Genomic DNA, 14788 nt, shown 5'->3' with positions numbered 1-14788 from the left:
TACTGGCTTGTAGTCACAATGTACGTGTACGGTGAAATTGACTGAATGGAATAATTGCATCCATTGTACTGGAATTGAAAAGCTTCCTTGGTCCATGCTACATCTATTCCCAACATTTTGAAAACCAATAAATGAATTCATAGAAAAAGCCACAATCTTTCAAAATAAAATTTTATTCATATAAACTCACATTCAACATTTGGGAAACAGTTACTTCTCCAAAATAAACTTAGGTTACTTTTGACCCAGATGACAACTAAAATTAAACAGGCTGAAATAAGGTCAAATCACCAATAATATAATGAATAAAAATATCATAATGTGATGGAAATCAGCAAATGCACAATCCATAACAAAACACTAAACCGAGCAAATAATAATATTAGTAAAATAATACAATTGGAAAGAGAATACCACAGTCAAAACATACCAAGGATGGGTTAAAATGAATCTGTTTATCCATCCCATTCAACAGGACACTAACATCAGCAAAGTTCACATTACAAACATCAGGGTACAAACATGCACATAATTGATGGTCTCCTGTTTTCTGATGGGTAGCCTGGAGACCGCGCCGAGCGCCAGAGGAAGGGAATCTCCCCCCCCGAACGCAGAAATCAGACCATTAACAGCAACACTGCCATGTTGGAGGAAATTGCAACTTTGATGATGCCACGTCACAGATCCTCAGAACCAAGAGCTGAAATCCAGGATGGTGCCAATGATTGTGGAGTAGCTGCTACTTTGGAAATGGGCCGGTGAGGGAAGGGAGAAATGCAAACAGGCACTAAAGGAAGGGTGGTGAAGAGATCAGTCTATCTGTACTGGAAGTTCATATTGGGCTCCCCCCGGCCATAACCGGCTGGATTGTGGTAAGGGCCTGGGTTAGCACCGTATGTCTGAGCAGCTCCAGGTCGTGCACCATAGTTTGGCTGGTTACCATAACCTAACAAACATATAAAACAGGTTACAAAACTCAACCGAACACAAATACTCTAAATAAATGAGAGGAAGCCCTCATTTTGAAGCTTACCATCATAGCTGTATTCTTGAGCCCCAGCTCCTCCAGTCACCTGAGAGGGGTAAGCAGTGCTGTAATTGGAATAACCACCAGGTGCTCCACCTGGGGCTGGACTGAAGTTCTTCTTGCCTCCCATGTAGCCCTGGCCATACTGGCTGTACGTTCCCTGGCCTGGAGGAGGTGGTGGTGTGGATTGGTAGGTTCCAGGAGCGCCTTCGGGGGCTCCGGAATGGAGAGCTTTTCCGCCTTGATTGACAAGTGGTTTCTTGCCTGGAGGTTTAGTTCCAGGGGGAGGCACAGTATAGCTGGCATCATTTTGGTAGTATGCACCATAGCCACCTGTCTGTCCTCCGCTCTGATTGGCTCCTGGGCTTCCTCCCCCTGTAGCTAGAGCGCCAGACCCACCATTGGCCCCGCCATTATTGTAATAATCTAAAAAAAAAAGAAAGAAAAAAGAAAGAAAAGGAATTTGAACACACTACCAGATTGCCTTACATACAGGCAAAAAAACACATGCTCAATTATATGGAATTAAAGAATCTACATACAAGTCTTTCTGATGTACATTTTATTAAAAAAAAAAAAAAAAAAGCAAAACAAATATATAAAATACTGTTGATCGTTAAAAAAAATCAATGCAAAAAATGGCAGCCTTGTGCAAGTGTCAGTGGCTGCAGTCATAATCACACAAACATCACATTCAGTACAACAGTAAGACGGAAAATTGACGAGGGGTGAAATTGAGAAAAATGGAAAAAGAAAATCAACAATTATCAAGTGATTTTATTCATTTAAATGTGATTTGATTAAAGACAGTTTAATGCGAGTCAAAAACACATCACTATGATTCATCATTTATTACTCAACACAAAACTGCCTTTTATCATTTTAAGAAAGCAGCCACAATGGTGGATTTAAATTAATCTGTTTTTCTCAATTTTTACCAATTCATTTTGCGAGTTTCTGCCCCTCAAACAAAAAAATCATGGTAATGTGAATAATTAAAAAAAAAAAAAAGCACTGAAATTGTGTTAATTGTAGAGAACTGGTGTACACCGACATGCCGTACACCTTCCAAATATTGAAGGCATTCTTTAGCAGGCATCTCGACAATCAACATCAAACTAGTCCATCAATAATTGTTCTTCAGTCCGGTTGGATTGATGAGAGCAACAGCTTATTAGAAATCAGGTAAGATGGACATTGTGTTCCTTTTGTCCATGCTCTTTTTCAGATGGGTGTCCCAGCAGGCTTGGAGGTCAGAGATAGGAAAGGCGGCACATAGCCACGTGACAAGAGGTTTGGGGTGATTTGGGGTGCAGTCAGGTCCGTGGATGATTTCACAAACTGAAATGCTACAAATATTTCAGATCCTCTTTTTTTTATTTTATAAAGATTGGGATGTTTTATGTTGCAAATTCATGGTAGCCATAGCAGTCTGAGACAAAGTCACCTAAAGAGTGAGACAGAGCAGAGAAGGACAATATTAGACGCTTAAGTTGTCTTCTGCCATTGAAAAAAATGGCAAAAGTCAAGTTTGTCTTGTTTTTTGGTGTACTTTTAGATTTCTCTGCTCCAGTCACGCTCAAGAAGGTTTGTCGTCAGAACGTGCTGCTGGGAGGTTGGTATGGGATTTGTACATTCAGGGCAGAACCATTACAAAGGGAGTGATCCAAGTCCCATGGCTCAACAAAGCAGAGAAATGTAAAGTAGTCACACAACCTTGTATTTACACATGACACACCAATCTGTGGTGTTGGGATACTGAGCACGTGGTTCAATATCAAATCATTTTGGCAGAATAATTTCACAGATTGCGAATAAGAACATTAAATTAGTCACCGCAACAATACCTGGCAGCTGTTATTAGGATGAACTACAACACAGCGAGATGTAGAGTAAGCTGGCGTGTTCATTCAGTATGCTTCATAGAGGATATAAAATATCATTATAATTAATTATCTGGATCCTTAAAGAATGCTTGGTGAATCCCTGCTTTCAGTCAAAGCATGCTCTGTATATTTTGGCACAGTGTACTGATAAGCCACTGACTTGTCTTCCTTTTAAACTTGTAATTTGTTTGATTAGTTAGATAACATTCACTGCTCAGGAAATAAAGTGTGTTAATTGAACTATTTAGTCTAACACACCCACTGTTCATGATTTTTGTTGAGAACAATACAATTAAATCTAGATAATTTCACAATTATTAAAAGGACTATAAATGGAATAAAGTAGTCTATTAATACAGATGAACACTAATATGCTATAAAAAAAAAAACACACACACATACAACAGATCTCTGCACATCCCTAGTCACAGATCCTAGCAGCTGCTTTCCTTTATCCCTACATTGCTGAGCACCCCATCCACCATTGTGCTGTGCTATTTACACAAAGCTCTTTTCAGAAAACTCATCCACTTTCCAAAGAGAACCACGTACAATGCTTATCCTGGTAAGGCCAATGTCAAAAGCTGTTAAGATGGCATAATCATTTCTCATATCTGCCAAGACCAAGATCTTAAAATCCAGTAAACTCTCAATAGGCCTTTCATATTAAAACCATACCAAAGACTGCTTCTAGGAAAAGTTTATTTTGTACTGGTGTACTTATTCAAACAAATTGAGTTTCTGAGGGCCAATCAGCATACCTTAGATAATCTAGTACTATTCCATATGTTGATGGGTGACCAATTGATTTTGGGAGCATATTAACTGAATTTACGCCAGTGAAACAAGATCCTGTACTTCCAAGTAAATTTACTTCAATCAGATATTAGCTTCTAGATGGATAAAAATAAAACATGTGTTTTGAATACAGCCATTTAATTCAATTTATCAGATTACCAGATGTTGAGGTGACTAAGCAAGAATTAAAATAGACATTTACATATACTCACTATATCCAGAATTGGTATTGTTCCCATATCCAAAAGTCCCATATCCACCTTGATTATAAAATAAAAAAGAAACATATTAAACATGCAAAACAACAAGAAAACAGATAAAATATGAAATCAATTGTTACCTTGATTGTAGCCTCCACCATTATTGAAACCTCTGCCTCTACCACGGCCACGCCCCCCCCTGCCTCTGCCCCTGGGGTTGCCCATTGGGTCTGCTGGCGGCCCAGCCATCATGCCGAAACCTTGAGCATGCTGTGTTGACCAAACAGATAAGAAGAGATTTTTATTATTATTTTAGTTTAAGATTTTCATGGTGGTTATGGACACAACCCTTAACTTACCATTGGTGGCATTTTTTTTTTCTTGGCTGCATCTGAGATAGAGCCTTCTGGAAAGAGCTTCTCCAGTGCTGCCAGGGCAGCGTAGGCCTTAGCAACTTTTTTATTGGAGCCTGTGCCCTGAAACTTCTGCCCATCCACCTCCACCTAGAACACAAAAACAAACAGGTAGGGGAACAGGCTTCTAAAGACACCAGTTTCTTTGCAACCTAGGCCATTAAAGTGCCATCACTCCCTTGTGATAGCATGCATTCATATATATTAATAAATAAATAAAGCCATGTAAACCAACCTCCATTACAAAGCGTTTGTCGTGGCTGCCACCTGTCTCAGAGATCAGCTCGTATTTGAGGCCTCGCCGTTTCTCATTTAGCTCCATGACTGGGTTCTTTCCATGCTTAGTCAGGATCGGGCCCTGCTGCCGAGCGCTCTGAGAAGAGCCAGACAAAAACACACAAATTACGTCAACACTAAATTATACACTTACTGTCCTATAATAAGGACCACGCAATAAGATTATATGACAAATACACAAAAACATGTCTTCACCTCAGCATTTTCTGTGGCCTCTGATGTTGCTGTAGCTGTAGCTGTGGTTGTGGATTCAGTTTCTGCAGGTGCCACCTCTGGCTTCAAGTCCTCCTCTGTGGCCGTGGTCTCCTCGGGCTTCACTGGTTCAGCCACCTTCTGCTCCACTCCAGTGTGTAGGCCCATGTCCTGCAAAACCTGAAAGAAATAACGTCTGATTAGTTAAATAATAAGATTTTACTTCATTATATTTCTTACTTTGTATTCTGGTTAAAAAGGGTCTTCAAAATGAAGACACACCTTTACTGCAACATGGAGCTTGGCAGTGCGTTTTGATGGGCCAGAGGCCTCAAAGGTTTTGCTGTCCACGTCAACGGCCATGGTGAACACTGGGACATGGACAGGCCCAGTCTGAGAGATCAACTTATACTGTAGCCCTGGCTTGAGCTGGTTCAGGCGCATCAGAGCATTCATTGCCTGAGGGGGTTCAGCCTTCTCATCAGTTGCTGCAGAGGACAGTTTTCCATTAGAATGATGGTAATCAGTTGGAAAAAAACATTATTAAATGCACAATGTTGAATCTAGTAAATGTTGGTTACTTTTGTAAAACTCAACACCACAAAAACTTGCAGCGACAAACTGTTTCATTTAGCGTTTGGCCAATTACTATGGTAGTCAAAGAATGAATGGGGAAAAAGGTGCAGTAAACCTATGGTAAAACTAACATTTCTTTTGAAGCTTTTTCTTCTTCTTATTGGGGCTCTTGTCATCGTTTCCTTCCTCCTCCTCAATTGGCCGCTTCATTGGTGGGGCGTAGGTAGTGCTGGGTGGAATCTGGACTGGAGAGGAAAAAGAAAAAAAAAAAGAAAAAAAGATTAAAATCACAATACTCATGATGTCCCCACCACCCAGTCCTATTATAAAGGAATAACCAGTTGAAATAAGTATATTGACAGTGTTAGTCAATGGCCTACTGGTATAATCAATAGGTGTCTCGCTCCTGGGCTTCCTTGGCATTTTGGAAGGCAGAGGGTCCATCCCCAGGACTTTGTGAAGTTGACCGAAAGCAGACAGTCTCAAGGCATGCTGTAAAAACCAGGGTGTAACATTAAAAACTTTTCATGGGAAAAAAAAATGGAAAATAGGAATGTTGAGGCTACCTGGGCACTCTGCGTTATGTCTTCACGCTGCTGCCGATCCATGTGACCAATGGCGTCTGTGAGCTCCTTCTCACAAGGATCACAGATGCCAGACCCATCTGACCAGACAAAGTGCCAGAGGTCAGTTAGGAACACATTTGTAGTTAATATATCATTTCCCATGAAGAGGTTACCTGCCATGAGGATTCCAGAACCGAGACACTCCAGGACTCTTCTAAGAGCCTCGCCAGCTCCCATTGGCCGGTTGCCCGTGCCAATTGCTTTCTCACATAACAACTCTAATGGCTGTGAAAACAAAGATTAATCCTTACATTTTGCCAAACCTTCCCAGCAGACCAGGTTTGAAGCCTTAGGCTGGTCATTAAGTCCCAAGCATGCGGACCGCAATTTATTTTGATTTATTTAATGCCAGTGCAGGAATGCTTTTGACAAGCACCAAATGAAAAGTGAGGGTGGAAATGTAGGTGACTCACCCATCCTCGCAGTGGCGCCCACGCGGGAACACGTGAGCAGAGGTCCCTTAGGATGCGGATGACAATGACGCAGGAGCGCAGCCCATTCGCTCTGGCCTGAGGGGACAAGCAGGAAAGGGGGGGGGGAAAGGAGCCAAAAATTAACCAAAGGCAGACTAAATTACATTCAACAGAACCAATAAAATAAATGATGTGTCCTAAATGGCAATCATGGATTTGTGATCTGTTTAAACTACCAGTCATCACTTTTCACAGAGGGGTAAAATGCACATGTAAATGAGTTAGAGAGTTAAAAATTAAAAATACAAACATACAAATAGAAACTATTTTAACTTGTGCTTGTTAAGCTTGTTTAAGACAAGGTCACACTGCTGGAGACTCATCCCAGTGTCATTTAGTATTACCCATGTCGTGCACATGAGAGAGAGAGAGATATATATATATATAAAAAAAAACAAAAAAAAAAACAACTAGTAATTATAGAACACAACCCAAGGCAAAAAAGCAAATCAGAAATGAAAGACTGCTACAAGGTGCAATACTTCTATTGAAGTCACAGACTACCACCTCCAAGTAGTCCCTCATTCATGGCCAATCCAACATATATTGTGCAGGAATTTACATATCATTTTACATAACATGTCTGATGGAATCCAAGATGTTTAGTATACCCGAAGTTTACCAACAACCTCCTTTGCATGAATTATTCGAGTGAACATGATTCAAAGGTTTTACATTAGTAGTAGTATTCAGTATTATGAAAATCCAGTTACGATTAGATGAGCTGGTGAGATTATTCTCATCAGTTACGCTATGGTATTTAAGTGAAAGATTGAAACCACTCATAACATCTGTAATATCCATCCAGAGTACCTAAATAAGCTTATTCCACGTGTTAAATGGAAAACAAAATAAAATACAAGAAACACTAAATCTGTCAAATTAGAAATATTGCACCCGAATTCAACATTTTCTTCCCATTCAACACTACATAAAAACAATGCATTGAATCTGAATGCTGATTGTAATTAAAGTAGCAATTAGAAAAACACTGGCTTGCTAAATATGTGTTAAAAGCCTGTTTAGCTTAAACATGTTAAATTGAAGCAAAGTCACAGTAAAAGTTTTTGCAACATAAAAAAAATACATCCAGTATGAACAACTTTTCTAAAAGGTGATTCACTCCATTGATAAAACAGAAAAATCGAGCACACACAGGTAAAAACAATCTTATAAAACATACAAAAAAACTGCATGAAAATCAAGACAAGCTACTTTTAAGACAAATAAAGACAAGATGCAAACCTGGAACCACTTGGCGTGGCGAAGAGACGCCAAGGCAGCCAGGCATTTCTGCCTGTCCAGAACATCCGGGGGATCGTTGACTGATAGCGATTCTAGTTGCGGGTGGAATAAGAAGACAAGGTACAGTTTGACCAAGGGGTTTCTGTCAGACGGCCAGGGGGAAGAGGCAGATTTTCCCAAAAACCACAGGCAGCAGGGGGAAGGGGAGGGGGACCTCCCCCGCAGAAGAACGAACTGTAAATCCTCCCGGGCTGGAGTCGAGAAGGGGGGGGGGGCGCGCGATATATAAATAAACAGCCAGCCATTACAGCAGAGGTGAACCCGTGGGTTCTTCAGTCTGTGTGGGCCAAGGTGTCTCTTCATTCCCAAAAAAAGGCATGACCAAGTGCATGCAGGTGTGAATATGAGTGTGCAATGAACATTATATTAAAAAGATGGGATGGGAGAAAAAAAAAAAAATTCAATTGGTGGACATCTAGACTACATGGGGGGTAGAACCCCTCCCCTTCGTCCCCTTTTCAGGTGCTACTGCCTTGCCCCTTCCGAGACAGAGAGCGTCCAGTTGGTCAAAGGTCCAGCGTCCCTAAAATTGACAAACTAGAAGGCTTGACAGAGAGAATCAGACTTTGAACCACAGGCAGCAATATTCAGATGCACATAATGAAGTGAAAACAAGTCCACACTGCAGCAAAACTGATGGCCTTTTCCCTTCAAACCAGGCCGCTGGGTTCTGTACAGCAGGGTTACAGATAGGGCTAGGTTCTAGCTCTGCACGTCTGCCCTCAGTAATCAGGAAACATCCCTACCCTATAAAATATTAAGACAGTAAAATCTGCAGTGCTCACTGACATCACCATAAGGACATGATAACTGTTCAAGAAATCATGTAGCATTAAAGCCCCTAGCGTTACCTATAACCCCCTTGCCTTACCCGCTAAAGAAAGGAACTTTACTCGGTCTGGTAACACCGCTCTGCAAACATCTTGACTCATTTTTGCTGCAATGCGAACTGTTCATTACTGCTCAGTATAAAAAAACACATGCATAACAAGTCTGTGTTTTCTTTTCTTAATTCTCAGTAAGCCTTCATTCAGTGGACTTATTTTCCATTTTACCCAAAGGGAAAAGGAAGAACCCTTTTGTGGCCTTTGCCTTCTTTTCTTTTTCCTGAAACTTTCACTTCCTATACTGTGTATTGGGCCATCAGGAATGTACTTCACATTACATGGAACTATGAGAGTCTATTAGCTATAAACATAGCAAAGGGGTTCATTACACCAACACATTTCATCATGTCCCCTAGCTCCATTGAAGGCCCAATAAACAATATCTACCTAGACCCTGGTCTCTTCCTGTATATCAATCACGTTCCGGCTGTCTCAGGGGAGAGCAGACAGCCACACCCGCCTTTGCTTGCAGGCCAAACCTACCCCCGGCAGCCTGCTTCTCTGCCTCCTCCCTGACAATGGGTGACGTCAGGTGGATGGTGAGCGTGAGAGGAGGCTCTTTAGCGTTCTTGATGATGATGGTGGCTTCGCGGATGCACTGGGTTACCTCATACTTCTCCTCTGTGATTAGCTGTGGGCCGAAATGAGATTAGTATTGCTAGAAAAAGAAAAAAAATTTCACATTTGTGCTTGATGTTTTTTCTTAAATGGCTACCTTCAGCTGCACTGTCAGGTTTTCTGCCACCTTCTTCAGCAGAGTGATTGTGGGCTTGTCTTTACAAAGCAGCACAAGCTCGAGATCTAGGTCTCCTTTAAGCAGAAGTCCTTTGGCCACCAGACCCACCCTCATGACCCCCCTTAGGGAGCGGGTGGGCTGATCCACAGACTTGGGCTCACTGATGAAAGAGGGAAAAGCATGAAATTGGAATTTTGACAAAGTAGCACTTATGGAAAAAAAAAAAGCAACATTAAAATATTTCAAATAGAGCAATAACAATAAGTTAAACCTTTAACTATCAATTAGGGCTGAAACGATTATTATTCGAATAACTAATGATTCGATTACAAAAAAATATTTGAGGAAAATTCTTTGCCTCGAGGCTTTGTTTAATTAGTCACCAAAGTCCATCTATTATCGTATTGCACCCGTGGAACTACTGAAGTGAAGTTTTAACTGAAGCGCATTTCAGAGATTTAAGGAGGTGCGATTTATTGGTGGAAAATGAAGATACCGGCGTGCGTAAAAGGCATAAAATGTCTAAAGTGTGGGACCATTTTACGCTGCATAAGGTGGACGAAGTAGTGCGGGCTATAAACTGTAAAACGGACCGGGCTTACCATAAAAGTACTTTGTCAATGATACAGTACATTAACCTAAAATATCCTCACGTAAACTGCAGTTCTCCAAGAGGACTCTGAGCTTCTACAAGGTATTGTATTTTTATGATTGCTATCTAACATTAGCGCTTCTTAGAACAAACATTATTTGTAATTATTTGTGTTATGAGTCGATAGTGACGAGGCATGATAAGACATGAGATCTCACTCATGTAATTCATCCCTCCCGCAGCAACCTGAAGCCACAAATGGCAGAAAAATGCCTGGTTCAGATGGCCGTGGCATCAGGTGAGCGCAAACTGAACACAGACCGCTTTTACTCCTCATTGGAGAAAATCTAAAGCCGCTTTCAGACCAAATGCGCTTCGCATAGCTTACTCCCAGTAAGACAAGAACGTCGTGTTGTATATCCCTGGACACTCAAGAGACTGTTTGGATAAGCTTTTCATGCTGCTGCCAGAAAACCACAAAGCAACTTCATTATAATGTAATTGATTATGTTCTGCACTGCACTGATGCAGAATCATCCACATCTGCATCGATTATACAATTGTGCTGGAGTTGATAATGACAATCACTTCACTTTAAAAAAAAAAAAAAAAAAAAAAAAAAAAAAACATCGACACCTCTAACATTTGTTTTGACCAGAACTCTTTGCCCATTGGAGATCAGCAGGTTATTTGTCTCCATGTAAAAAAAATAATAATAAAAATCTTGCACAGCTGTTACATTAAGAACAGATGAACAATACGCTTATAAACTTATCCCCCTGGCTCCTAACAGCGAATCCCCTGGTCTGGTGGATTAAATCCAATCCTCTGACAATTAAAAAAATGCTGGAAGATCAGGAACACTGAGCAGAGTATCAGGGGTCAGCCGCACCTCTCCTTCTCTGCTCCATCGGCGCCTGTCGCATTTGGCTTGGCAGCGACCCTCTCCTGCTCGTCCAGCCAGTCAGAAACGGCTTTGAGGGCGCGCTCTGTGTGGGACACCATGTTCTGGACGGCCTCCAGCTCTTCCTGTGTCGGGTACACCGCTGAGTGTTTGGCCATGACGTGCCTGTCATCATTCACGAAGATTCGCATGGAGCGGTGTCGCAGTGGAGGCGGCTGAAAACAATACACACCCACACATGAGTCTTGGTGCCAGCTACAGTATCAATGCTGCAGCCTCGGAAAAATAAACTCACACTTAGTGATATGATGCATTAGAACAAAACAACTTATTATGCATACAATGATTCTGAGACACTCAGGTGTAGGTATGTGTGGACAACTGTCCTAAAATTAAATGAAAGCCTCAGCCTGAAACATAATTATGTAAAATATTGTAAGAAAGCCAAATGAGAATAGGGCTGCATGATTTGGGGAAAAAGACATATTGCGATTATTGAGATCAATATTGCGATATGTGATTGCGATATGATAAAGGACACCTGCTTGTATATCAATGAAAAGTCGCATACAAATTACTAATAGTGAAATGTTTAATTTCAAAAGTGAAACATACAAACTACTTATAACAACTTGAAATGCCCAGTGCTTTCAAAATACAATATTCTACAAAATTAAATAAATCACAAAAAACTCTCTTACATTACTGTTGAACGACAAACCCTGGTAAAGCTAAACAACTGTTTTGATTATATTTGGCCATTATAAAATCCCGTATTATAGTTCTTACGTTTAACCAAAACGTTGTTTGGAGGCTGACTTGAACACAGGGATGCATAGCTTTGCTAGCTTAGCTAAGGTTAAGATTTGTAAACTGAGGTGAATTTCTTTAGGAAACCTTCAAAATTTGAGAAAAGTTAACTAAGCAGCTAAGAACAGTCTAAATAGTCAATGCCTAAGTTTAGCCAAAACGTTGTTTGGAGGCTGACTTGAACACAGGAATGCATAACTTCGCTAGCTTAGCTAAGGGTGGTAGTAGCATGGGGTGGTAGTAGCCTAGTGGGTAAAACACTCGCCTATGAACCAGAAGACCCAGGTTCAAATCCCGCTTACTACCATTGTGTCCCTGAGCAAGACACTTAACCCTCAATTGCTCCAGGGGAAGACTGTCCCTGTAACTGCTGATTGTAAGTCGCTCTGGATAAGGGCGTCTGATAAATGCCATAAATGTAAATGTAAAGCTAAGGTTAAGACTTATAAAACGGGATTTTATAATGGCCAAATATATTCAAAACAATTTTCCAGCCTTACCTATGAAATGTAATCCCCGGGATCTGGTTTGGAGCGTACAGCGGTTTGTACAGCCCCAAGCAGCACAAGAGTGAGGCATTTTTCACGCCACAGCAGAGCCTATCCCAATATGGCGGCGACGTTGACGTACGATGCAGCTCGTCATGCCGCGTCTACCCATATGTCTCCGAATCGAAAGTCATGTGACCAAACATGTCACATCCGCTGCACAGCTCGCAAACGTTGAGAGAATGTTGCCGATCCAATCCATGTACTAATAATTTAAATCGCAGCTTTTTGCGTTCATGTAATCGCACAGACTGACATCGCGATTACGATTGTGATTAGATTAATCGTGCAGCACTAAATGAGAATAAAGAAATAGCTACCATGGCTGCTGGACGACCACCAAGTTTGAAAGCTGAACGGCGGTGTGGGCTTTAAGATGCTAATCCTCTGGTGGTAGGATGACCTGGCACTTGATCTGTGGAGAAAGAGAGCATGTGATGGCTGCTGCAGTGCTGCGCAAAACAGAATCTCACTCCAGGGGTTTAGGATGAAGGGACGCAGAAAGTGGCCGGTGTAGTCTGCACCAATCACTACCCAACGGGTCTTTGTTGTTATACTGATAAACAAGGTTTGCAAGACGATTTAAGATCAGGGTGGTAGTAGCCTAGTGGGTAACACACTTGCCTATAAAGCAGAAGACTACAGAGTCACAGGTTCAAATCCCACTTACTACCATTGTGTCCCTGAGCAAGACACTTAACCCTAAAAAAATTGCTCCGTGGGGACTGTCCCTGTAACTACTGATTGTAAGTCGCTCTGGATAAGAGCGTCTGGTAAATGCCATAAATGTAATTGTAGTAGGCAACACACCAGAAGACCCAGGTTCAAACCTCACTTACTATATATATATATATATATATATATATATATATATATAAAAGATAGACGTCACAATTCTCCAGGAAGACATCAGATAAGGAGCATTCCTACTGGACACTGTAAAGCGTCTTTTTTGGACACCAAGGTTTCCAAATCCTTTTACTGGTGGCTGCAAAGACAGAAAGCTCTAATTTTAACCACAGCTTAATTAGGATTAGGAGATCATTTGGAACACTGTTCTAATTATTAACAGTACTGTGAAGTCTTCAGCCAAATTGGGAGAGAGGGCCGAATTACATGAGAAATGGGAGAAAAAGCCAGTGGCAAACCTTCATGCAATTGTAGCATAAACACAGGATCAAGGGAACCCGTTATCAACGTGAAACGGAGCTATGCAAACATGACCAAAAAAAAAAACAAAAAAAAACAACTGTCGTTGTGTTTATTATGGTCGCAGCCCCACGCCACTCTCCCGATGACAATCACGCACTATTCACTATTACTCCTCACTCTCCACGAGCAGGACTTTGCGCACCATGTCGCCGACATCCCTGGCTATTTTAAGCAACGAGGAGCGAGTCGAGTCGGTCGGGTTAAAACCGAAAAACGGAGAGCCCGAACAGATTTACTCGTACAACCTTCCAAAGGCGACTCTGAAATTAAAACGTCCAGCTCGTCGGCCGATCAATGCCAGTTTACAGACCAAAAGCGTGCGGCGCTCCGTCTTTTGTGGTGGGGGCCGCCATTTTAACCCGGTCTCGACCCACTGGCCGGTGAGCAAAACAAGCCAGCACAACCCACCAAGCACCACCGACACTGTGAACGTTAACACGCGGACCGGCGGCGCTGCAGCCACTGATCACGATGAAAGTGCGTGTGACGACTAAACGCCCTGCCGACTCGGGCAGAGTTACAACAATGGTCCGGACTGACACCGCTCACCCTTCTAGGCCCCGGGAGCTACGAACGCGGTGGGGGATCGTGGAGAGAGACGTCAAGCATCAATCAACAGAGCGGAGCAGAACATCTCCGCGTAGCGCCATGCCGAGAACGCGAGCGCTACATTAGCCTTAGCTAGCATTAGCACCAAAACAAAGCCTACTGGGCACCTTCCAGGCAAGCGGTGTATTTCTTAAGGCAAACGCCGCCGCGGACTTTGGCAAGAATGTCTCCACGTATCGCACTAAATTACTGAAGGTGACGAAACTAGCAAACATTTCTGACGGTTCTTACCGACGACGCGGCACTTCGACGGTCCTCGGCGGCAGAGGAAAAGTCCCGGCGCCCGCGACCGACCAGGGTTCTCGACGGGCGAACGTGATTGGCCGAAATCGACACGTGACCGTGGGTGACGCCAATCAGATGAAATCTTTCGAGTCCGTGCATGCAATATCACACAGGTGAAGTTAAAATGACTGTGCTTTTACTCGCTTAAAAAAATAAAAATACACACACACACATATATATATATATACACACACACAAACAACTATTTCTGCGTGCAGTGAGCACATGAGTATGCGATTTCTTTATGTGCTGTAAAACAAGAACGCAATGCGCAATTCGTTCGGTTGATGGCGCCAGCGTTGTCATTGAGTAAAAACTCCGTTTGTCAGTGTTCGCTAAGGTGACTCTTTTATTAGACTATATGTACCCACATATTTAAACCCCTACTAGAAATTTTGATATTCACATTTAT

The 14788-nt window shown here is 42.0% G+C and overlaps 1 protein-coding gene across 2 annotated transcripts; it reads right to left on the bottom strand.

Annotated features, from left to right (window-relative positions):
• Positions 1-157: 157 nt before the first annotated feature.
• On the bottom strand, positions 158-14425 carry ilf3b (interleukin enhancer binding factor 3b). 2 transcript variants are annotated; one of them, XM_028985225.1, is made up of 19 exons: positions 14323-14425; positions 12591-12685; positions 10901-11127; positions 9396-9576; positions 9164-9311; positions 7734-7825; positions 6429-6524; positions 6129-6240; positions 5956-6053; positions 5770-5881; positions 5521-5634; positions 5096-5301; positions 4817-4993; positions 4560-4697; positions 4271-4414; positions 4052-4181; positions 3924-3971; positions 1034-1453; positions 158-946 (listed from the first exon to the last, which is right to left on the bottom strand). In XM_028985225.1, the coding sequence occupies exons 2-19, from the start codon at positions 12591-12593 to the stop codon at positions 816-818; spliced, it is 2577 nt and encodes an 858-aa protein (XP_028841058.1). In that variant the 5' UTR covers positions 12594-12685; positions 14323-14425; the 3' UTR covers positions 158-815. The 2 variants fall into 2 exon arrangements, with proteins under 2 accessions (XP_028841058.1, XP_028841059.1); XM_028985226.1 differs by lacking the exons at positions 158-946; positions 1034-1453 and adding an exon at positions 1717-2474.
• Between the last annotated feature and the right edge of the window lie 363 nt (positions 14426-14788).

The sequence above is a fragment of the Denticeps clupeoides genome, chromosome 7 (assembly GCF_900700375.1).
Source record: "Denticeps clupeoides chromosome 7, fDenClu1.1, whole genome shotgun sequence".
Lineage (NCBI taxonomy): Eukaryota > Metazoa > Chordata > Actinopteri > Clupeiformes > Denticipitidae > Denticeps > Denticeps clupeoides.
This window is presented reverse-complemented; position numbering and strand designations above follow the sequence as displayed.